General features: G+C 37.2%; 1 protein-coding gene across 1 annotated transcript; it reads right to left on the bottom strand.

The window, feature by feature from the left end:
• Positions 1 to 586: 586 nt before the first annotated feature.
• Positions 587 to 6120, bottom strand: SAP30 (Sin3A associated protein 30). The gene is made up of 4 exons (XM_025874470.2): positions 5497 to 6120; positions 3763 to 3888; positions 3219 to 3317; positions 587 to 923 (listed from the first exon to the last, which is right to left on the bottom strand). The coding sequence occupies exons 1-4, from the start codon at positions 5812 to 5814 to the stop codon at positions 801 to 803; spliced, it is 666 nt and encodes a 221-aa protein (XP_025730255.1). The 5' UTR covers positions 5815 to 6120; the 3' UTR covers positions 587 to 800.
• Positions 6121 to 24292: the final 18172 nt, after the last annotated feature.

Genomic DNA, 24292 nt, shown 5'->3' with positions numbered 1-24292 from the left:
TGGACCAAAATTTAAAGATCTTGCTGGATTTCTATATCTCTCCAACTTACTAGTTTTAATTTGCAGTGTAAACAGTACAGGACATGACTGAAAATTAAAGGGCACTGCAGAACTTCTTTCTATGTTCATGCCATATAAACACCTTTTCCCTACGAAAATTTAAAGAAACAAAACTAATTCTATGTTATTTCAACTTTCAGCACTGTGTTTACTTTTGCTGGCACATTAAGTCTTCTTTGGAAGGAGGTAGGCATATAAATTAAACTCTTTGTTCTTCCTAATACTTTTTCAAGTAATAATAATAATAAAAAGGAAATAAAAAAGAAGTTGCACCCCCAAAGGAAGTCTATTTTTCAAACCCATTAGCACCAAAAAGTACTTTATAGCATTAGGATATCTTTAATTCCAAATCAGATTGTCCCAGAGAAAGCAAATGTGCTCTTTGTTACTTCTTAATTTCTTGGAATTAAAAAAAAAAAAAAAAAAGGTGGTAACAAAATGATCTTTAAACTCTCAATTAAAACTAGTACCTTGTGAGTTTAACATAAAAATCAAATTTCACAAAATAAATACACTGAAGCAACTATAATAGTAATCACCTTTATTTAAAATATTTTTCAATCTAGGAAAGCTCATTTTACACGAGTTTCCAACTAATTTATTAAGAGTCAGAAACAAAGAAAATAAAACCAGAGAAAATCCTCTGTAAAAAAATACACAAGGAACATTTCTACATGTGAAAAAACAGTAAACAGTCTTAACATCAGAACATCCAAGTCTCAGTCTCAATTCCATCTCTTCTAGTGAACACTACTATCAACCTTGAGATCTGATTTGTTCTTGTCATTCTTCACTGAGTAGATGAAATATGTTAAGGTGTCCTTTTCATTCACTGGAATAGACCTAAAGTGGCAACCAACTATCTATTAAAAAAAAAAAATTGAAATTAAATTATAGATATTGACAGATGTCATACTAGGTAAAAAAACACATTCATCTAAAGAAAAAAGGCTATGTGATAAGAGCTATTTCCTTTTAAAAATAAACTATTTAACAAAATACCAACAAGATGAAAAGCATGTAAGAATAAAATGTTATGAAGAAGAGATAGTATGATTTCACCAATCCACTCAGTTAAACATACATTTTTAATTAGAATATTATTACCTTTTAAATTTTATAACTAGAATCTACATCAGGAGGTAAGTATTTTTAAACTTTAAGTACCAATGAAATAAAACAGAATGGAGACCCTACTCACACAGAAAAAGGATAAATATATAAGTTGAAAAAATTTTGGTTCTATACAAATGATAAACTATCTTACAAATATATTTGCTTTAACTTATTCATTCATTGGCAGTACTCTTTGTTAAAAGGTTCCTTGAAAGTTTTTCTGAATAAAGTTTATGGATGGAAAATGAGAAGGGAAAGAGAGATGTTCACTGAAGAATATCTGCTTTCTGGCCTTTCATTCTGCTAATCCAACATGTGCACTATAACAACCAAGAGGAATACAACAGACTAAACTGGGGTGTTCATATGCATATCTAGAATGTGGAAGATAAAACTTCCTAAAATGTCATTCAGACAATAATTAAGAGATTTAAAGAGGACAGTCACCTAAACTCTGGAATCACTCATGACTAAGTAAACTATAATTTTCATGGCCATTTGGATTTTTTCTCATTTCTAAAGAAGAAAGTAGCTTTAGAAATAATATAACTTTTTAAATATCAGATTATCAAATATTTCAGGTACACTTAAAAAGTACATACTTCTGACCCTTGTACAACACAGGTTTTAATTGTGAGGGTCCACTTACACACTTTTTTTTTTTCAGTAAATACAGTACAGTACTGTAAATGTATTTTCTCTTCCACATGATTTTGTTAACATTTTTTTCCTTTAGCTTACTTTATTGAGAATACAGTAAAAATATATAAAATACATATGACATAGAAAATATGTTGACTATATTATCAGGAAGGCTTCCAGTCCACAGTAGGCTATTAGTAAAGTTTTTGGGGAATCAAAAGTTATTTTTTACTATGCTCCTAACCCCTTGTCGTTCAAGGGACAACTGTACGTTATATGTAACATTTATAATAATCAGTTCTTTGGTTCTCATTTGTCCCAAAACAAAAGTACCTTCCACTTGATTAGTATCTGTATATATGGATACAGTTTCATCATGGTAGATAGTATCTATGTTTATGTTATATCAATATACTATACAACCTAAAAAGGACTGGATCTTTTAAATCAAATATAAAGAAAAACTTAATTTTTGTTGCTTAGGCAAGAAGGAAAGAAGAAATTCTGGCTAAAAAGTCAATATATTAGATCTTAACAACGTTAAAAAAGCATTCTGCCAAAGAATTGTACCTTCTGTATCTTTTACTATATTCAATATGCACGTTTTAGAAAACGTTGCATTATTAAACCCAAGCTGAAAAATATGGAGAAAACTGATTTATATATTTAATTTCTATTCTAATAGATTAAGTATTTTTACTTAAAATGATTAAAATATAAATATACAAGTCTATAAACACCTTAATAGGATTCACATATTTCTTGGTTCTATTAATTCCTGAGAACACACATATTCCAAAATTTATGAAAAGACTAGAAGTTCTATATCAAAGCAAACTAAGGAAAGCCTTGGATAAAAGTCTTTGCATCTTCCAGATGTGAAGAAAGCACAGATGCCTCAAAACAAACATCAACAAGGACAAATTCTGAAATAGTTAAATCAACAAGTTATAGGAATACTATTTACGGTCTAATCAGTAGACCTAATCCATCAAAAACTTAAAAAAAAATTCTAATAAAGACAACAAAGCTTATCAATTTCTTTTATTATGCCTCCATTAGGTGTTCAATAAATGTTTACTAAGTGGAATTTTAAAACCAACAGATTTCCAGAATGAGAATTTAAAAATTATCACCCAGTATTTCTGAAAGCCAGTATTAAAAAATGCTTAGAAAATTACATACAATCCACTGAGTGGTTGTATTATAAAGGAATTTAAGAGGCAGACAAACATTTCTAGGAAACTAGATTCTTCCGCAATAGATTTTTTATTAACTGATCTTTCTAACTAAAATGTATTGTTATATACACTACGTTAACAATTTCCTTAGCCTTTAATGACTCTTTTTTGTATAAACAGGCTCATTTAAAGTATAAATAGTTTAAAACTCATAAATACCTCAACAAGTTGTGCTTTATTAAGTCCTGGTCTGGTTGATAGTTTGAAGTGTCTTTTGTATCTCCGAAGTGTATTGACTTGTAATTGGTATAAATCAACCTAGAAAAAAATAAACATGTAAGGATTAGTTCATGCATTTTTTTAAAATAGTTATCTTTGATACGTACAATAAGATTTCAATTTTGGCACAATAAAAATGTAATTCTGTAATTCCATTATGAAATAACAAAAATTATATTATTTAATTCCATTCCATTATTTCTTTTATATAATCAAAACTATAAATATATTGTACACTTTAATCTTCTGAATATAAATATTGAAAATTGGGAGCAAAAAAGAAGTCAGAAGGCAATAGAGCTATAAGCATTGTCAACTGAAAACGTAAGTCAAACTACAACTGCTTGTTAACTGGCTATATTTAATTTTGCTTTCATTTTCAGATTTTTCGCTTTAAGCATTTTTAAAATTTGTTCTTTTTTTAATATAAGTTTCAGAATGAAATACTTAGGATTTACATTTAACATACAGAAACTTTATCTACCTCTGGAGTATCAATATCTTGAACAGGTGAATCTCCTCCATCATCATCACTCCCTTTTCTCTTTCTTCTGTTTCGAACACTCTGAATTAAGTTTTTATGATAATCACAAATGTAAAGATGCCTTGCCTGAAACAGAAAAGTTTCACAGACTACTTATGATTATGTAATGTGTCCATGTATTAGTAAAATACATAGAGCACAGTGAATTATTAAAAATAAAAACAACAGTCAAAACAGGCCATTGTTAAGACAACAGCATGCTTCTATGCTTAAATCCTGTATTGTTAGATTGGGGAGTGGGGTGGGGTGAACGGGAGGAAGGGAGGCAGAGAAACAGAATGCGAAATTCCAACTCTGGATTTTGTCATTAAATTGCAGTGAGGGTGAACTAGATTTGTTAGGTCATGCTGTTTTTTAACAAGGGGAAAGATATGTTGCCCACAACTTTGCTATTTGGTAATATTTTCTCTACTTAAAGAGCATATTTTAGGAGCATGATGTATTATGCTTCCTATTCTTTTTATAATCCAGATACAAAACTATTCCCTTTTACAAATGAGCTGATTTCATATGCTTATATTTAAATTTGAACTATAAACTTCCGAGTATTTAATGTATTTATTTGTACTGCGTTTTCCAACCAAAGCAATGTGAAATTATTCAAGTTTACTTGAAAAGTTTCTTATGAGCGTGCCTGCTCATAAGAGCACGAACTAGTTAACAGGCACAAAGTATGACAAGTATGCCCTTAACAGGCATAAAGTATCACAAACTCGGCAAAAGCTTCAATTAAATGTAGTCTTGAGAGCTGTACGGTAACATCTGAAATATTGGGCTGCATATATTAACAGTTAAACTCCTTTAAAAAAACCGAACGATTAAAGACTAAGGCTTTTAATTAACTTCTAAACTAAATCCAAGTTAAAATTATGCAGGACATGTGCTAGGTTCTGGCATCTTGTTACTCATTTACCGCCAGCCAGAGCTCCGAAAAGTGGCAATGGTTGTTTCTAAAAACCTCATAGATGGTCAAAAAAAGCGAGACGTGTAAAAGGACTGAAAAAGAAATCCCGATGGCTGCCAAAGGGATGGCAAAACCGCAGAGGCTACGTGCTCCCCACGTTGCGAGCAGCTGCGCTAGATGCTGACATCGTTCACAATCCCCGCTCCCAGCAAGGCGCGGGGTGAGCTCGCTTCCCCTCACTCCATACTCGGACAAACGAGGAAAGGGGTCTTTCTTTACTGCAGTATCAGGTCCTTGGTCTTTGCAAAGACTCCACTTTTGCCTACACGAGACGAGTTACTCCCTGGGGCCACACGCCAGCTAGGGCAGCAAAACAAAGAAGGCATCTCCATTCCAGAAGGAGCTGCCGGGCTACAAGAAAACTACTCCGGGCCCTCTGAGCGGCGGTCCCCTTTGTTTCGTTTCCCGATGTCGATGAAGGAGGAAGGGGTTAGACAGTGAGCAGAACGGACTCAGGGAGCGTGGGGGGGGGGGGGAGAGGAGGCGTGGGGGAGGAGCGGAACCGCGGCGTGCAAGTATGTGTCTGTAGGGGGTGGCAGTCGGAGTTGCAGCGACTTTGTTGTCTGTCTCCTACCAGAGACCACACAACGGGTTCGCACTGCAGCCAGGTCTAGGGGGACCCCTGAACCCTCCGCCCAACAATCCCTGTAGGCACCTCTCCAGGAGCCCCAAGGGGGTGGGCAAGGCAGGGCCATCCCGCCGTCACTTACGCTCTTATCCAGCTCGATTTTCACCTTCTTCTGGGAGATGCTCTTTTGGATCCTCTTGCTGAAGCTGGCGTTGCCAGCCGCCCGGCCACACCGCTCACCGTCCTCCCGCAGACAGCACAGCTGTCCGGGGCCGGGCCCGGCCGCTCCCGGGGGCCCGGCTGCAGAGACGGCCCCGGCCCCGGGCACCTCAGCCCCGGCGCCGGCCCCTGCCCCGTTCCCCGCCGAAGCGGCGGCAGCCGCGGCGGCAGCGACCACGGCGGCCACTGCGGCGGCCGCGTCCCCGCCGCGGCTCATCTCCTCAGGCGTGAAGCCGTTCATGTCTCCGCGCTCTGGGATGCCGGTGCTGACAGAAATCCCCGCTCCGCCTCTCTCGGGAGACTCCGGGGTCTCCGCAGGGTCCCTCAGGCACCTGACCCCGCCGAGGCAATCCCTCCGGCGGCACGGCCAGACACCAAACGTCCTAGCCTGTTGTTGCCTGCTGGCGCCGGGACAAGTGCTTTGGTTCAAGAACCAGAGTCGGGCGGCGCCAGGAGTTACGACCCCGCTCACTGTCACATGGAGACGCTTCAGCAGTCGGCCCCCGGCGCCTCCGCCTCCCTCCGGCCCCTCGACCTGCGCAAGCGCGACGCGCTCTCTCCTGTCCCGCCCCTTCCACTCTGTGGCGGGGCACCACGGGAATTGTAGTTCTCTGCGGGGGAAATCAACTTGAGTTCCTCCCTGACTCGGCGCCTTGGGGATTGGGGGAACTACTTATCCTAGCATGCATCGCGTGGCCACGGGCAGGGCTTTTTTTTTTTTTCTTTCTTTCTTCTTCTTTTTTTTTTTTTTAAGCACGGGGAAAACAGGGGCGTGTGTTTGGGGGTTGTGATGTTTTCTCGCTTCTTGTCTCTCCCGGGAAGTTGGTTTGTTTGGCTACCGGAATTTTGCAGAGTTAGCATTCCAGACGAAGAGGTCACTCAGCTCCTGAGGCGAAGCGCAAAATGCAGGGGGCGGGGGCTAGGAGGGGAAGGGAGTGAAGGTATGGAGTAAAAAAGTTTCAGGGCCGTTTTCCTATCTGTGGAAAAAGAATTTTTGGTGTGGCCATGCTTTTGTGGGAAACCCAAACCGAGAACTCAGTGAAGCTGGCGCTCTTCAGGCCCTGGAGGTCCTGCAGATCCTGCTGCTAACAAGGCGGCTGGAAAACCGTTCCATTCATTGACTTGTTTAGGGGCCCCTGCTTAGGCAAAAACACCCATCCCGACCTTGACCGTGACAGGGCCTCTTCCCAAGTGCCTCAGTTTAAGGCCGTTTTTAAATCCTTGCATGTTTCTGCAAGGATCAGGTTTCATTCCTGGGTGCACAAAGTTGGCCGCTTCCTGAGGTGGAGCTGCTGACTGGTTATAACAGGGCTTTGTTCCGCCTCCACCTCCAACCTTTACAATTTCTCCACTAATGGACCTGGAAAGGGGCGGAGTCCAGTATCCTATAAAAGGGGACGTGGAACCCCCACCAATACCAAGTTAGCGTGAGTGATCCTCAGAAACTTCCGGGCGTTCTCTCTACGGAATGAGAAGCGAGAAAGAACTGCATTTTCTTGGGTGCCTGCCAGCGCCTGTGTGCTTGTGCGTGTAGAGTGCGTGTGTGTTTGTACGAGTGTGTGCGTGCGTGCCTGTGGGCGCGTGCTTGTGGAGGGCGGGGTAGAAGAATGGGAGCGGCTAATACGAAAGCTGCACCTTTCCTAGTTGCAGCGTGTCACTGTTTTTATCAGATGTATCCTGTTTAGCAATCCCATTGTTTAAATAAAAATACGAAGCAGGTTCTTTTGAAAGTTCTTTTAGACTTGCTGAGTGAATTTAGTGATAGATGATTTAAAAAAAAAAAAGTAAATGTCATCTGCCCTGAAATTCAAAGCCCTCCATTCCATCTGTGCTTTTCCGTTCTAGGATAGGTCAAAGGAAAAAAAAAGAAACATTAAAATATTACCCAAATTGAATGGGCGAAAGAAAGATGCTGAATGGTAAGTATTTTGTGTTACTTTTTAAAGCTGCACTCTGCAGTGCAGCTGGTGTCTGATAGCCATATGTGCCTATTGAACACTTGAAATGGGGTTATTTCTACTGAAAAACCAAATTGTTCATTTAATTTTAACTAATTTAAATTTTAAAAACGGATTTCAGTTATTGGAAAACCTTTAAGTGTGTTTGGAACAACTTGGATATATGAATATATTTTTTCAATTTAAATTTTGTGAAATCTAAATTTAGAATCCAAGTTGAGATGTGCTGTAAGTATGAACTAGCAGGATTTCAAAGACTTAGTATCAGAAAACTTTTAAAAAGTATATTGAATGGCTCATTAATAATTTTTATATTGATTACAGGTTGAAATGATAATATTTTGAGCATACTGGCTTAAATGAAATATAACATTAAAATAATATTTACCTGTCTCTATTGTCTTAAATGTGGCTACGAGGACGTTTAAATGTTTAAACATGTGGCTCATGTATTTGTATTAGATAATGCTGGCTTAATCTATTAAACATAGACTACTAGTATCTATTGTTTGTATATATATTTTCTTAAGTGGTTAAAAATGAGAACATATGGACGGGATGGATACACTCCAACTTCAGGGTGGGGTTCATATCTCAGGAGAGAGGTGAAGGGATAGTATCAGGGAATGGTTTAAAGGTGGAGTCTGTTATGTTTGTAGGTTTTTATTAAAAAAATCTGAAACAAATGTAGTGTTAGGATGTTGGATTTTCACATTTTTTGTACTTTTATTTGTTTTTAAAATGATTCATAATATTGTTTGGTCCTTGGCCTTAAAAGTTTATAATCTATCTTATGCAAAATGTGACCAAATTACTTCATGTATATGTGTATAGTTTAGCAATGTATCCGTTTCATATGAATTTTAGGAAACTGATGACTTGTGGCTAGGCTTCCTTTACACACAATACGGTATTTTTAAAACATCATATTAAACGTTTATTGCGTACTAGGATCTTTCCTAGGCCCTGGGATATAAAAATAATTGAAACAGGGTCCTAGCCATTTTGTAGCTCACTTTATAGTAGAGCAGCTTAACAAGCACACTATACAGGCTGCCAAAGACTGAATGTTTGTGTCCTCCCAAATTCATATGTTGAAACCTAATCCCCAGTGTAATGGTATTCAGAGGTAGCATCTTTGGGAATTGATTAAATCATGAGGTGGAGCCCTCCTGAATGGGATTAGTGCCTTCCTAAAAGAGGCTCCTGAGAGCTCCCTCACTCCTTTTGCCATGTGAGCACACAAGTGAGAAGACAGCAGTTTATGAACGAGAAGGCCGACTCACCAGATACAAACCTGCCAGCGCCTTGGTCTTGAACTTCCCAGCGACTAGAACTGTAAGAAATAAATTTCTTTTGTTTATAAGCCACCCAGTCTATGGTGTTTGTTATAGCCGCCAAACAGACTAAAATACGTGCCTCAATAAAATTAGAGAAAAAGTACAGATTTAGTGCACAAGAGGCAATGATTCACCTCTGGCAAGTAGAAGGCATTCCTAGAGTAGGTGAACTGTAAATTCTCAATGCCTGATTTAAAGTGTATCTTCAGTGAATCTGTTGTTCAAAGAAATTTTCATAACCACCATAGTTCATTATTTCTACAAATCTTCATATTCAGGGCAGGTAAGAATTCCTTCCTTTAAGTATAATTCGCAAGCCTACATTGGAATCAGGCTTTGGGGAGCTTCAAACTTACATAATTTGAGGAGTCTTCTTTAAGAAAATGTATTTAAAATTGTAAATACAAAATTAGGCACAAGCGTTTAAAAGGGCCTGTCCAAGTGAGGGACTCTGAAGCTTAAATCCATTAGCTTCATGGTAATCCTACCTCAGAGTAGACAATATGGAAATGCAGATTTATGAAACCTAAGTTATAGGGAGGTTGTTGATATCATTAAAATATTTGCTTTCTGAAATGGTTATAATATGATTCTTTAAAGTATTTTTCCCTGACTTCCTTCCCTCTGGAGCTTTTAACAGGATTGAATCTTTCTGGTTTTACATTAAAATAAGTAATTAAATAATTTTATTTAATTTATAAAAATTTACAAATTGACCCATAATCCTAACATGAACATGATTAGGAAATTCAAATAATACAAAAGGTTCAGTATGAAAAAAGCCTGTTTCCTTTCATCTTCTCAAATCCCTGTCCCTAAAAGCAATGAATGTTAATAATTTCTTGGATTTCCTGTTAGAAAAAAATTGTATATGTCAGTATATACATCTCTATATGTGAATAATTCTATTTTATACACTGTTTTACACCATGCTTTCTTTTACCTAGTTTAAAATAAAGCAAGCATACAAAAACTGCATAAAACATAAATGTCCAGTTTCAGTAGTTATGGAAAAACAAACATGTATATAACTGCTACCCAAGTCCAGAAAAACAAAACAAAACAAACAATACAACCACAATAGAGCCTTTTGAGATTTTTGGTTGACATTGCATTGAATCCATACATTAACCTAGGAGAGAATAGACATCTTTACAATACTGAGCCTTCTAATCCGTGAACATGATATATTTTTAATTCATTCAGATCTTCTGTAATGTCTCTTAACAGAATTTTGTCATTTTGTAGAAGTTTTGCATATCTTTTATTAGACTTATTCATGTGTACTTGATATTTCTGATACTATTATAAATGGCATCTTTTTAATATTTCATTTTCTTTGTTGCCAATATATAGAAATTAAGCTGGTTTTTTTCCCCAAAATAATGTTTAAATTCAACAAACTTCCCTATTCGTAAAATTTTCTACTCACAGTAATTATTTCTATATTCATTTGGATTGTCAAGGCACCCAGTCACATCATTGGCAAATATTGAGTTTTGTTCCTTCATTCCTAATTTATTTACTTTTCTTTTTTTTTTTTAAAGATTTTTTATTTATTTATTTGACAGGAGGAGAGAGACAGCGAGAGAGGGAACAAAAGCACGGGGAGTGGGAGAGGGAGAAGCAGGCTCCACGCTGAGCAGGGAGCCCAATGCGGGGATCCATCCCAGGACTCTGGGATCATGACCTGAGCCAAAGGCAGCCACTTAACTGCCTGAGCCACCGAGGTGCCCTTTACTTTTCTTTCTTACTCTACTACATGGCTAGGACTCCAGACCAATATTGGAGAAGAAGTGGTGTTAGTAGGCTTACTGTCCTGTTCCCAGTCTCAAAAGAAAGACTATGTATGTTTCACCTCTATATATAGTGTTTATGACAGATATTTTTGTTTCTTATACTGTTTACTTGCTCATAATATCCTCTTATGTTTTTAATGTACGCAATATTTGTACTACTGTTTCTCCTTTCATTCTTAATTTCAGTTATTTGTACCTTCTCTCTTTTTTGGGTCAGACCTCAACAGTGTTTTATCAATTTCATTAGACCTTTTAAAGGACAAATTTTAGTTTTCATAGTTTCTATTATATTTTTTCTATTTTCTTTATTATTTCCTTCTTTTTTATTTTGCTGTTTTACTAAATTCTTTACAAATATGTGAATTAGAAGCTATATATGTCTCTATGAAAAGTGTTTTGCCTGCACTCCACGAGTCTTAATATGTGTTATTCTTATTATCATTGAGCTCAAAATATTATCTAAATTCCCTCAGGATTATTTTTGATGCATAATTATTTAGATGTACACGTCTTAATTTTCAAATATATGAAGGTGATCTGTTACCCTTTTTGATTTCTAACACATTTGCATTGTTGTTACAGAAATATATATGATTTAAATCCTTTAAAATTTATTGAGGTTTGCTTTTGAACCAAGAATAATTTTGTTTTTTTTTTAAGATTTATTATTTATTTTAGAGAGGGAGAACACACGTGAGAGCTGGGAAAGGGGCAGAGGGTAAGAGAATCTCAAGCGGACTCACTGCCGAGCATGGAGCCAGAGGTGGGGCTTGATCTCATGACCCTGAGACCATGACCTGAGTCGAGTGCTTAACCGACTGAGCTACCCAGGCACCCCTAACATGGTTGATTTTTTAATCAACATATTTTGTGTTTAAAAACAATTCGTATTCTCCTATTAGGTTAGTATTCTATTTATGTCTGTTGGGTCCTGTTAATTGTGCTATTCACTTTTATGTATTCTTAGACTTTTTGTCTGCTTGTTCTATAAATTAGTAAGTTAAAATATCCTACACAGCCTTATAAATTTGTTTATTTCTCCTTTTCATTCTGTCAATTTTTGCTTTACTTATGTTGAGACCATATTATTTAGTTGACACAAATTTAGAATTGTTATATGAACCTGGAACTGAAGTTTTCAGCATTCTGAAATGACCTTCTGTATGTCTGTAATGGTTTTAGCCTTAAATTCTATTTTGTCTGGCTGGTATTAATATAGTTACACCACCTGCCTTTTATTTAGTGTTTGCATGATACACAGCTGGCCCTTGAACAATGTGGGCTTTAGGGGTACCATACCCCCCATGCAGTGAAAAAGCCTGGTATAACTTTTGACTCCCCCAAAACTGTACCAATAGCCTGTTGACCAGAAGCCTTATCAATAACATAAACAGCCGATTAATGCATATTTTGTATGTTTTATCTGCTATATATGGTATTCTTACAATAGAGTAAGCTAAAGAAAAAATGTTATTAAGAAAATTATAAGGAAGAGAAAATACATTTAGAGCACTGTACTGTAAAAAAATCCCCATATAATTAGACCTGTAAGTTCAAACCTATGTTGTTCAAGGATCAACCAAATTTTTCCATCTTTTTATTTTCAGCCTTTCTGTATCCTGATAACTTAAAAGTATCTCTAGAGCACAGGCTTTTGCATTTCTAAAAAACCTAGTCTAATAATCTTTGTGTCTTAACTAGGGCATTTAGTCTATTTATAGTCATGAATTACTAATATACTTGGGTTTAAGTCTGCTATCCATCATCTTTTGTGCTTTCTATTTGTTGTGCCTACTCTCTGTTTGCTTTATTTTACTTTTTTGCTTTCTTTTGTAGTATTTTAAAATGGTTCAGTTTCCTTGAAATTAGTTTGGAAATTATAAACTCTTTTTCTGTTTTTCTGATCCTAAAATGTACAACATATATCCTTACTTTTTAAAGTCCAATATTATCTTTACTTCGCCTTCTTTCCAGAAAGTGTGAGGTTCTTTTGAGGGTCATGTCCTTCCCCCACACCGCCCCCCAGCTTCTTTTAAGTTTTTCTCTTTGATTTTCTATGGTTTTACTTCAATAATATGCCTTTTATTTTTACAAATCCTGTTGTACTTCATTGGGCTTCTCAAATTATAGATTAATATTTTTAATCAATTCTCAGAAATTCTCAGCCATTATCTCTTCACATATAATTTCTGCTGTCATTCGATTTCTGGAACTGCAATATGTATTAGGCCATCCCACTGTATCCTCTATGTCTCTTGCTCTATCTTCAATATTTTTAATTTTATTTTTCCTTCCCTCATTGGGAATTGTTTCTTTCAGCATACCTTCCAGTTACTCATTCTCTTTAGGTATGTCAAATCTGCTGTAAGAGTCATCCATCATTTTTATACTTTTAGTTATTCTCTTTATTTTATAATTTATCTTTGGTTAAGATGTGTCACTTTCTTTAGTTTCTAGTTCCTTGACAAAATTTATAAGCTTGACTTTTTCTTCCATGACCATAGCAAACAGAATGGTTTTTAGAGTATGTTTGTCTTTTGTCTGTTGTTTCTCTGGTGTGGCTCATACTCAATTCTTCTTGCATCCTATTATCTTTGATTGTTTGCTGTTGATGTTATTTAAAAAATTAATGATAGAAATAATTTGAAGCATTAGATACTGTTAGGTTCCTCCAGAGAAGAGTTTCATTTCCTTCTCTCAAGTCCATAATAAGGGTGCCAATAGTCCTGAATCAATGCTTGAGGATTTCTGAGCCAACCAAATGATTCTAGTCCATATCCCCACTTTTGGGCTGTGTTTCCTGGGGTCCTGTCACAGAGTGGGAGTGTTTCACTGAGGTTAATACATATTGGACTCCAGCCCTAGATCCAAGTGACTGCCAAATGCTCGGTTTTTCCTCTCACCTCCTTTGTTAAGTTGCCTTGTTATAACTAATACTGTTTATGTTAAAATAATATTCACATTCTGATATTGTCTAGAGTGTAACATTTTGGTCGGCATATCTCTGCTTCTTCCACTGTGATTTTCTTCTCATCAGAATGTGAAGCACACAAAAAGCAATGTAGTTTCCAGGTAATGCTGGAGCTTGCTCTGGGTAGAAAACTATTTGTGGCTGATTACCAAGATGGAATGGTATTAACCATCAAAAAGAAACTGAACATAGCTTTAAATCCCCAGGATCAAAAAAGCATTCTTGGGATATCCCCTCATCCATAATCCAATAAAATCCTCTCAAATGTTCCTATACGATATTTTAGTTGCATGGGTTCAGGAGGAATAGTTAACTAAAAATTTGCTTTTTAGCATATCGGAATAAAGTGCTGCTTCTCTCTGAGCTTCTTCCATTAAATTTTTTTTTCTACACTGTATGCCTCAAATGTTTTTTCATTAAAACTACTTTGTTGCCTTATTTCTGTACATAATCATAGCAGATACGAACATCTAAATAATTGGCTCTAATTTGACTACTGACAACTGTAACATTTTTGTTCATTATCTGAAGCCAATAATCATAGTACTTTCAGAAAATTTCTTCATACCTTTTGAAAACATGGGAGAAAATGAAGTATATTAGCATTCTGTAAGAACACAGGGTCTGCTTAGTCCTAAACTTTTTCATTCATTCTCCTTTGACAAATCCAGAGCAAAAAGGAGAGTGGAAATAAATTCAAAGAAACTCAATTTTCAGCAAACAGCTAACTAAAAAAACCCCTCAAACTCCAAAATCACATGTGAGTGCTACAATAGGCAACTGAGACCAGAAGCACTGGGCAGGAAGCCCATATAGGAAATCAAGAGAACATTTTGAGAAAGAACTGAGATTGAATAGAGTCCAAACACTGACGAGGGAGAGAGAGAAGGATAGAAAGTGACTAATCAGAGAGAGCAGATCTTAGAAAGCACCAGTAAAGTAACTTTCTAAAAGCAATAATATCTTTGAAGGCAAATTTTGGCTCCCTGTGGCCTGTGAATAAATTAGGAAGTCCAGCACTGTGTGTAGAATCTCTTTAGAACTAGGTTAGGTAATGAGAAGCAGAGTAAGTGTGGCTTCGTAGAGTTGCCATATTTTAAAGAAATAGTCTTTTGCTATAGCAACAGGAGAGAACCCATGAGAGATGAATTCTGTAAAGCTACCCTGGCCTTTCTTTCTACTCCTGGTTATAGTCCAGGAAAATTCAACTCATTCAAATATGAGGATTATGAAAGTCATATGTACGACATCACTCAAAAATACAGTGAGAAAGCTATGAAATAGAGTGGACAATTTTTCTACAGAAAATGAAAATTTATCAGAAAATTGTTATAAATGAAACTTATAACTCTACATCCCAACATGAATTTGAAAAACTTACTGAAGCAGTCATCCTGTGAAGTAAAAATCACCAAAAACCCAATAAATATGAGTCAGGTAGCAGGGAGCCAGAAAACAGGTTATTAATATCTACTTTTTATAAGAATGCAATCAGAGAATTGATTATTTTGATGTTTTAGGTATGCACAGTAAAGAATTAACCTTACCCGAAGAGAGGTCTGGTCTTTGCCCTCATGTTCTAGGAGGTGATCTCCAAAAAAAGTGGCCTTATTTACTTGGAGGCTTTGGGCCACACTGGACAGTCTAACAGTGTGATTTATGATGGGGGCTTTGGGCCACATGGAATCATCTCTACCGAGAGGGGCTGGATACTAAATCTGCTACAAGGGCAGTCAACCACATCTACATAGTTGAGCCCCAATAAAAACTCTGGAAACCAAGGCTCAGATAAGCTTCCCTGGTTGGCATTGTTTCCATTGTATTGTTGCACATAATTTCTGGGAAGGTAACACTGTCCACAACTCGACAAGAACAGGAGAACTGGAAGCTCCATGTATGGAACTTTCCTGGACTCTGCCCTGTGCACCAATTCCCTTGGCTGATTTTATCTGTATCCTTTTGCTGTAACCTTAACTGTGAGTATAACAGCTTTCAGTGAGTTCTCTAAGCCCTTTGAGTAAATTATCAAATCTAAGGGTGATCCTGGGAACCTTTAAACTATGAAGTTGGGGGGCGCCTGGGTGGCTCAGCCGTTAAACGTCTGCCTTCAGCTCAGGTCAAGATCCCAGGGTCCTGGGATCGAGCCCCGCATCAGGCTCCCTCAGAAGCCGGCTTCTTCCTCTCCCACTCCCCCTGCTTGTGTTCCCTCTTTCGCTGTGTCTCTCTCTGTCAAATAAACTATGAAGTTGGTGTCAGAGTGAGGATGATCTCATATGGACTGCTTCTGTAACTTTGCAGGAAATTTTTGAAGTTTGGCCACAAAGCATATAATGGGATTTTGTAAGTCATGCCTAGTGATGGGGTATGTTTTGTGTTTATACAGAAAATCCCGCTTGGGGTGCCTGGGTGGCTCAGTCCGAGAAGCATCTGCCTTTGGCTCAGGTCATGATTCCAGGGTCCTGGGATTGAACCTTGCATCGGGCTCCCTGCTCAGCGGGGAGTCTGCTTCTCTCTCTCCTGCTTCCCCTGCTTGTGCTCTTTCGCTCTAATAAATAAAATCTTTAAAAAAAAAGAGAGAAAAGCCCCTGATGGGTGTATGTGTGGACTATTTGTGTGTTTCTGTGAATTTCTGCTTGTAATACCAATAGTTCTTGCTACATTTATTTTAATCCTGTTATCCTTAATTTAGATAATATATTTGGTACATAAAAAGGCCTCTTTTCCTGTTTTAAAAAATGAGGGCAAACTGATACTGTTCTGATAAGGAAAAAAAATAATTGCGTCTGTTTTTGCCGTTAGTATGTAAAATATACAATTCAGAACAACTAGAGAAAGTGTTACTCCTATACCTAGCAACAGTGACTTCGGAATACAGACATAATGAGAAAGTAACATTCTTCAGGTCTTTTTTCCTATTCTTACCTCACGTTCTGTCACTTTAGCCATTTTCATTATCTTGAATTCCCTTGCAAACCTCCCTTCTCACCTGCTTGGCAAAAATCAACCCTATTTCCATCTAATCTTAGTTGACTGCTGAGTCCTTCCTCCTGAGTGCTTCACTGCAGGTCCTTCTTCTAACCACCCCTAGTTAATATGGAATTGCCAGTACTTTTTCTGACCTCCCATCCCGCCATCTGCCCTCTTGTTTTAACCCAAAGACCAACCTGCTATTTAACAAAGAAAATTGATGCCGTCAGAAATTCCCTAGTTGTCTTATGCCTACCAACAAAACAATCTGCATTCTCAACAAATCTCACAAAGTCTTCTTTGTTTTATTTTGTTTTATTTTATTACCTCTTGTCTCCCAAAGTTTTTTGTTCCATTAATTATCTTTCCCTCCCTCCTATATCTTCAGTCTCTTTCTACAAGCTGCAAGTTTCTCCCATGTTAAAACAAACACCTCATACAAGACAATACCCTCCCTTAACTCTAGGAGGCCCTCTAGATATTTATCTAAACTCTAATTTCCTTAATAGTCAAACTCCTTAAAAAGGTGGCATATGTACAATTAGTACATCCACTTCTTTGCCTTCCATTACTTCCCATGCATAAAACTCTTCCCTACTTTCCCCACCTCCATCATTTCCCATGACCTACAGGATAAAGTCTGAACCCTTTATAAATTGGCCCCTGCCTGTCTCTGAAGCCTCTTTGATACCACTTTTCACACTACACTACATTTCTATATTAGCCAGCCACCCAGAACAAACCATACTGTTTAAAGCATCTGTGATTTTTACCTCCTATATCCTTCTTTGGCAGTTGCCATCCCTTTCTCTTACACTATCCAGTCTATTCATCCTTTAAGCTCTACTCTGGGATCATCTTATCTCTGAAATCATCCTTTTAGAAATTTGAGGGAACCAAGTAAACAGTGCTAGGAATCCTCACCATGAAACCCTGCTGGGAATTATATTGCCATTGCTTTGAATCTAAAAATCAATTTGGCTTTTTAAACAATATTTAAAATTTTACTTTATACATTACATGTTAGATTTGTTTCTAATTCTTTTACTTTTTTTTTTCGATGTTAAACTAATCTTGCATTTGTAGAAGAATGCCAAATTGATCATGACGTTGTCCTTTTTCTGTGTTGCTGGATTTAATTTATCAACATTTTGTTTAGGATTGCTGCCTGTATATGCATGAGATACTGACCTGTAATTTACTTTTCTTGGAAAGCCCTTATTAGGTATTGTTACCAATACAGTTGCCAGATTTTGCAAATAAAATATGGGACATTCAGTTAAATTTTAATTTCAAATACTAATTTTTTAGTTTGTGTATATCCTGTGCAATAATTTACACTAAAACATCATTCATTGTTTATCTGAAATTCAGATCAACTGGGCAACCCTAGCTATCAAGGTTTTGTTTACTTCACAAGTTCAAAATTGTTTCCTCTTTTTGTATTCTTTGAAAGAATTTGTGAACTTCCTAAATGCTTGATAGATTTTACTGGTGAAGCAATATGTGCCTGGAGTTTTCTTCATGGGAAGGTTAAATACGGAGTAAGGTTATTTAATAGATAAACATTCGGATAGTCTATTCCTTCACCTGTCAGCTTTGTTAAGATGTGTTTTCAAAGAATTTGTCCATTTCATATAAATTTTCAAGTTGATCGGCCATGCTGTTTCTTTTTTTTTTTTTTTTTTAAGATTCTTTTTATTTTACAGAGAGAGAGAGAGCACGAGCGGGGGGAGCAAGGGGAGAGGGAGAAGCAGGCAACTCTGTTTACCTTTTTTTTTTTTTAATGCTCATTATACTTTCTTGTATTCATACTGTATCTTTGGGATTATTTTCCTTCTTATAGTACATACTTTAGAAGTCCCTTTAGAGCTAGGCTACTGATCTTACAATTTTCCTTAATCTTAAAATATTTTTATTTGCCCTATCTTGAAAAATAGTTTTGTTGGTTGCGCACAGTTCTAGGATGATGGTCATTCTCTCAGCACTTGACAGGTATTATTTCACTGTCTTCTGACTTCCACTGTTATTACTGAGAACTGCCATCAGTCTTTGTAGGTAAGCTGTCTTCTCTTGCTTCTTTCAGAATTATTTATCTTTGATATTATGCAGTATCTTTTTATTAAACTACTTGAGTTACCTTATACTTCCTAATTTTGAGTTCATGTCATTTAGTATTTAGAAATTCAGTCACTAAATTAAAATAATACCATTCCTTGCTTTTCTCTACTCTTTTTTTCCCTGGGACTAACCATATTGGAATATTGATGAACACCGTTCTATTTTCAAACTTTCTCAGTTTCATAATTTATATTTTTCATCTCATTCTTCTGTGCTTCATTGTAGGTAATTTCAGTAATATCTTCTAGTTTGTTAATTTTGTTTTCAGCTCTATCTAATCTGTTTAGCTCATTCATTAAGGTTTCAACAATTGTGTTATGTTTGGAAGATCCATTTGGTTATTTTTCAGATCTTTCTTATCATTCCATGATAGACACCTGTTGCTTCCTCATCTTTATAATTTTACCCTTTTTCTTACAAAGAGTTTTATATTCTTTAATCTAATGATTGTAATATCTGAATTCCTTGGGTGTTCAGTGGTGACTTTCTTCTTCATGTGCTTAAATCATCTTTGATTTTGCAGTTATATTTATTTGATCAATCTGTGATTTTTCTGTTAAGATTAATTTGGGGTATTTTCTGAAGTGAGGATTTTCATATGTTTCTGCCAAGGGACAAAGTGTGCTATTAACGTGCTACCATTATAGTTTCTTTAAAGGGCCCAACCTAATATTATCCCCATTTCACTTTCTTGTCTTGTAACTACTGCTTAGGGCTTGTTCTCGTGGCTAACCTGGTCCTCAGGTTTACTTACCACTTAAAGCCAGCAATTCTGAGTTTAGCTCATGGTTGGTGTCTCTCCCTGGCACTTATTTTGCTGGTGGGAGGGAATATCTTAGATATTTCCCTCATTTTTTGCCAACCTAATGCATTAAAAAGAATAATTTACTCAAGAACTAATTTACTCAAGATGTAAAAACACCTGATTATCTAGTTTATCATAATGCTGAAAGCTGCAATCACATGTCCCTCTTTTACATGGAAGATTATCAGTAATCCAGTTTGGAATCTGGGGATTGCTTTCAAGTAAAATTACTGCTAATAATTAATTGATTCATTGATTTAATTCAAGTTTACAAGCACTTATGTACCGAATGCTCTGTTAAAGGAGGAGAAAAGAACCATGTCTCTGCCCTCTTGGGATCTAGTTGACAGCATATATACTAAACTAATAAGAAAACAAATACATATTTTATTACAGGTAGTGATTAATGTCATAAGTGTTATGACAGAAAGTTGGGCAGTGACTTTATTTTTTTTAAGATTTTATTTATTTATTTTTTTTGCGAGAAAGAAAGAGAATGAGCACGGGAAGGGGCAGAGGGAGAGAGCAGACCCCTGCTCTGAGCAGGGAGCCCCATGCAGGACTCAGTTCTAGGGTCCGGGGATCCTGACACAAGCCAAAGGCAGATGCTTAACCAACTGAGTCACCCAGGCACCTGGGCAGTGACTTTATATTTAAACTTAAACCAGCCATGATGAGAAAGAAGGTCAGGACATTCTAGACAGAAGGAATGACTTGTGCAAGGGCCTTGAGTCAAAAAATATTTTGATGTGTTTGAAGAATGGAAAGATTGTCTATAGAGCTATAGCATGGTGAGTGAGAGGGAGAGTAGTAGTGGATGAAGTTAAAGAGATGGAAGGAGGGCCAATCATGCAGGACACTGTGTGTGATGATAAGGTGTTAGATTTTTTTTTATGTAAATGTGTAGGCAATTGAAAGGTTTTATGCTGGGAAGTGATTGATCTGATTTATGTTTTGAGAAGATCATTCTTACCATTCCGTGGAGGATGGATTTTTAAGGCCAAGAGTTCCTGGAACTGGGGAGAACAATTCAGAGTTTATTGCTGTATTCTAGGTAAGAAATTCCTGTACTTGAACTTGAACTTGTGAACTTGTGTAATGATAGTACAGATGGAAATAAGTAGAGAGACACAGAATGTATTCTGAAGGGAGAACAGAGAATGTGTTTTTTTAAATATAGCTGAGCAAGCAAAGTGGCTATGAAGGAGGAGATCATGCATAAATGGTTATGCTACATTAACTCATATATGAAAGGCCATCATTTCACTACAACTTTCTCGGTGATATAGCCCTCCTGAGCTTCTTTGGTGTAGGTTTTAAAATATCAAAGTGAATATTGAAGGATAGAGCACAAGTAGAGAGCTGTGAGGAATACTGTGATCTTTCCTTAGAGGGGAATCCAGAAGGATTAAAACTAGTGTGGTCAAATACTTACTGCTCTTCTGGGTTTTCTGATGAGTCACTATTTTAAATAATTTGCTCCAGAAATAAAATGACTTGTCTTGGGGTTGCTATGCAAAAGGAAAAAAATGCTATTTAAAAAGTTATGAATCACCAGCTATGTGTAACAGATTACCTGTTTAACGGTATTAACAGGAGTTTATTTTTCTGATGTAATAAGGCTAAAGGAAGATTGCTATTGCTATCACTTCAGTAGTTCAACAATGTCAGGGTTGGCATCTATGATTTTCTTGCCTTTTCCACGTCTAATCAGAGTAGCATTCTCATGATTGGTTTGAACCAGCATTATCAATACTCTATTTGTAATCAAGATATTTTTTAAAGGAAGAAGGAAGAAGAAAATGATTATTGGGTAGGCAAATAACAGGTTATCTACAATGGTCTAGATTTAAGAAGAATGATAGAAGAAGGAACAGAACAAGACCATGCTACTTCAAATTCTTGAAATGGATGAAAACTTGACTTATTGATCATGACACTTTAAAAATAATTCTACCTTTGTTAACCTACAAATAATATGTTCAGGTATTAATTAAATTGACAAATCCACTCAAATGTTTAAGCCTCTGACATATATATAGCCATATGCTAGGTCCTATGAGAGATATAAAACACGATACCAATTCCCTGTCTTCAAGAAACTTCTAGGCGTGCCTGGGTGGCTTAGTCGGTTAAGTGTCTGCCTTCGGCTGAGGTCATGATCCCAGGGTCCTGGGATTGAGCCCCACATCAGGGTCCCTGCTCTGCGGGGAGGCTGCTTCTCCCTCTCCTCCTTGCTTGTGCACTTTGTTGCTTTGTCTTAGTCTCAAATCTCTCAAATAAATAAACAAAAATCTTAAAAAAAAACTTCTAAACAATAATTTTTGATATTATACTTTCTACATTATAAAACTTTAACAGGCATTATTTCTTTCGAAGTCATAACAGCTATGTGCAAAGAAAATTTTTATCTGATGAGAAAAGAGTAGTAGGCCTTGTAGACTCCCACCTATACCTCTCTGGCTTTTACCACTTCAGTGTTTTCAGGCAGATTTCCAGCTGCCAGTGTCTGCATCTTTTCTCCCAAGCCTAGGAGGCAGCCCTGTCCCTATGTAGTCAGGGCAATTTACAAATGCTTGAGAATTATTAACTTCCCATCTCAGCAGCCCTCACCAAATGACTGATGGGATTTATTATATTGATACCCCAGCCCTCTTGCCCCTCAGGTGGATGACTTTGGGGTATGTGTTTCATACCATTTCCCACAGTTTTCCCATGGGATTATGCTTCAGGCAGTACCAGTGTGGTTGCTGGCTTGATAAGGTACCCTTTATTTATTGCCTTCCCTTCTTTGTCTCATACTTTCCCACCTCTCACCGGTGTTTCCTGAATCCTCCAGATAAACCACCTGCACTCAAATCCTTGTTCAGGATTATAGTGGGCATTTCCACCAGGTTATTTCCCCAGTACCCATGCCTCAGCTAAAATGCTTAGTTCAGTGTGTGGGCACACGATTCAAGCCAAGCCTGTTGGAATTTTGTTCAGTCTGAAACGGGGAAAAAGGAGCTCTCTTCCCTCTCCTTTTTTTTCTCCTCCCCATCATTTTATTTTCAGAATAGTGCCTGGCATAAAGTAGGATCTTGCTAAATATTTGTTGAATATTTAAGAAATATAATTCCTATAATTTCTTTGCTGCCAATTGTATTTATGAGCAGACATCAATTTTAAGACTTATGAAATAACTCATTATAGTAGATCCCGGTGTTACAGGATGGTATAGCAGTTGAGAGCATGGACTCAGGAGCCAGACTACCTGAGATTTGAACTCTGCCAATTGCCAGTTGTTCGACTACGCTAGTTATGTCCACTGTCTCCCAGCGCCTTCTACCCTCTCCTCTGTATCGTAAGGATACTGGAGTCCTAAACATCATTTCCCAGATTCACTTGCCAGGTGGTCTCCAGTTCATTCTGCTAATGGGAGATTAAAAGACAAGAAGAGGATGGAAGGCATTTTTCCTTTCTTTGGGCTCCATTGGCCTCAGGACACACTGTGCTCCTCCACTCTGGCTCCAGGAGTTGGGGGGTAGGGGGGACCCCGCTGAAGGCTGCGGGCTTCTTGCAGAGCAGGTAGCAGGAATAGTTCTAATAATGCAATAGTGAAGTTCCAAAAGCTTCTGAAGCACAGTAATTGTGGGTTTTGTATACTACTACTTTCTCTTTTGTTCCTCCAGTGCTAGGATGCTGGCTCTGCTTGCAGTTCCCTTTGGATTATACCTTCCCCCTTTTTGCTCCTCCAGCCTTTCTATAAGGATTCCCTCAACAATAGAGGTGATAACATTACCTCTGAAATACCCAAAGTGGTTTTCTTTTCCTGACTGGATACTGACTAATAATGTGACCTTGGCCAAGTAACTTTTTGCCTCAGTGACTTCCTCTATAAAATGTAGATAAGAATAGTAATCCATCTCAATGGCATTATTAGGATTAAATTAGTTAAGGTTTTTAGAGTACTTAGAACGGTGCCTGGCACAAAGCAGACACTATGTTTGCTAAATAAATGGTATCGTGTATTGTATTGTTGTTAAATACATATGGTGTTAGCCATTAAGTTTATAAAATCTAATGTCCCTCTCCATGCATCAATCACTTTGTGTCACCTGCCCCATGATCCTCCCTTGTCATTACTGCTTATTGCTATTACTTCCCTGCCTGTGACCTCTGTGCCCCATCTTCTTTGCCCATCTCTTCTGTCATTATATCAGCATGTATGTTTTTCAGTGTCTTTTTCTCTTATTTGCTTTAGACATAATACAGACATTTTGGAGGCCCATAGGTTTAAATGTTTTTATGAAGTTATTGTATTGTAGGATATGCCGTGGTGAGAGGGGTATGCAAGGTAGGAAGTAGCACTGGCAGTGGAAGACTGGCACGAGAACCTGAAGATAAATCCTGAATCTTCAGAGACCTCACGTACCAGAAATATTTGAGAAATACAGATTCTTTTGGTTAAATCTTGTCCACATTAAGACTATTTCACATTTGTATGGAGTTCTTTCATTGGCTACTATTTAGGGATTTGAGAATAGCCTTGTTTTTTATTTCATACTCAACAAGGAAAGCAGACTCAGATTTTAGGGTTACATTTACTCCATTCCCAAGATCCTTGAGACCAAAACCTCCCAGAAAACAAAACAAAACAAAAAACATGGAAATGAGATAGACCTAGAGGTTACTGAATAAACAGAATACGGCTGTGTCTATACAAACGTTGGATCATTGTCCCGAGAACTGGTTACAGAGATTCCTAGAATGATTGTT

Source organism: Callorhinus ursinus, unplaced genomic scaffold (genome assembly GCF_003265705.2).
Source record: "Callorhinus ursinus isolate GAN/ISIS: 27379988/994484 unplaced genomic scaffold, GSC_fseal_2.0 scaffold4, whole genome shotgun sequence".
In the NCBI taxonomy this organism is placed as follows: Eukaryota; Metazoa; Chordata; class Mammalia; order Carnivora; family Otariidae; genus Callorhinus; species Callorhinus ursinus.
The sequence above is the reverse complement of the archived record's forward strand: the minus strand, read 5'-3'. Positions and strand labels throughout refer to the sequence as shown.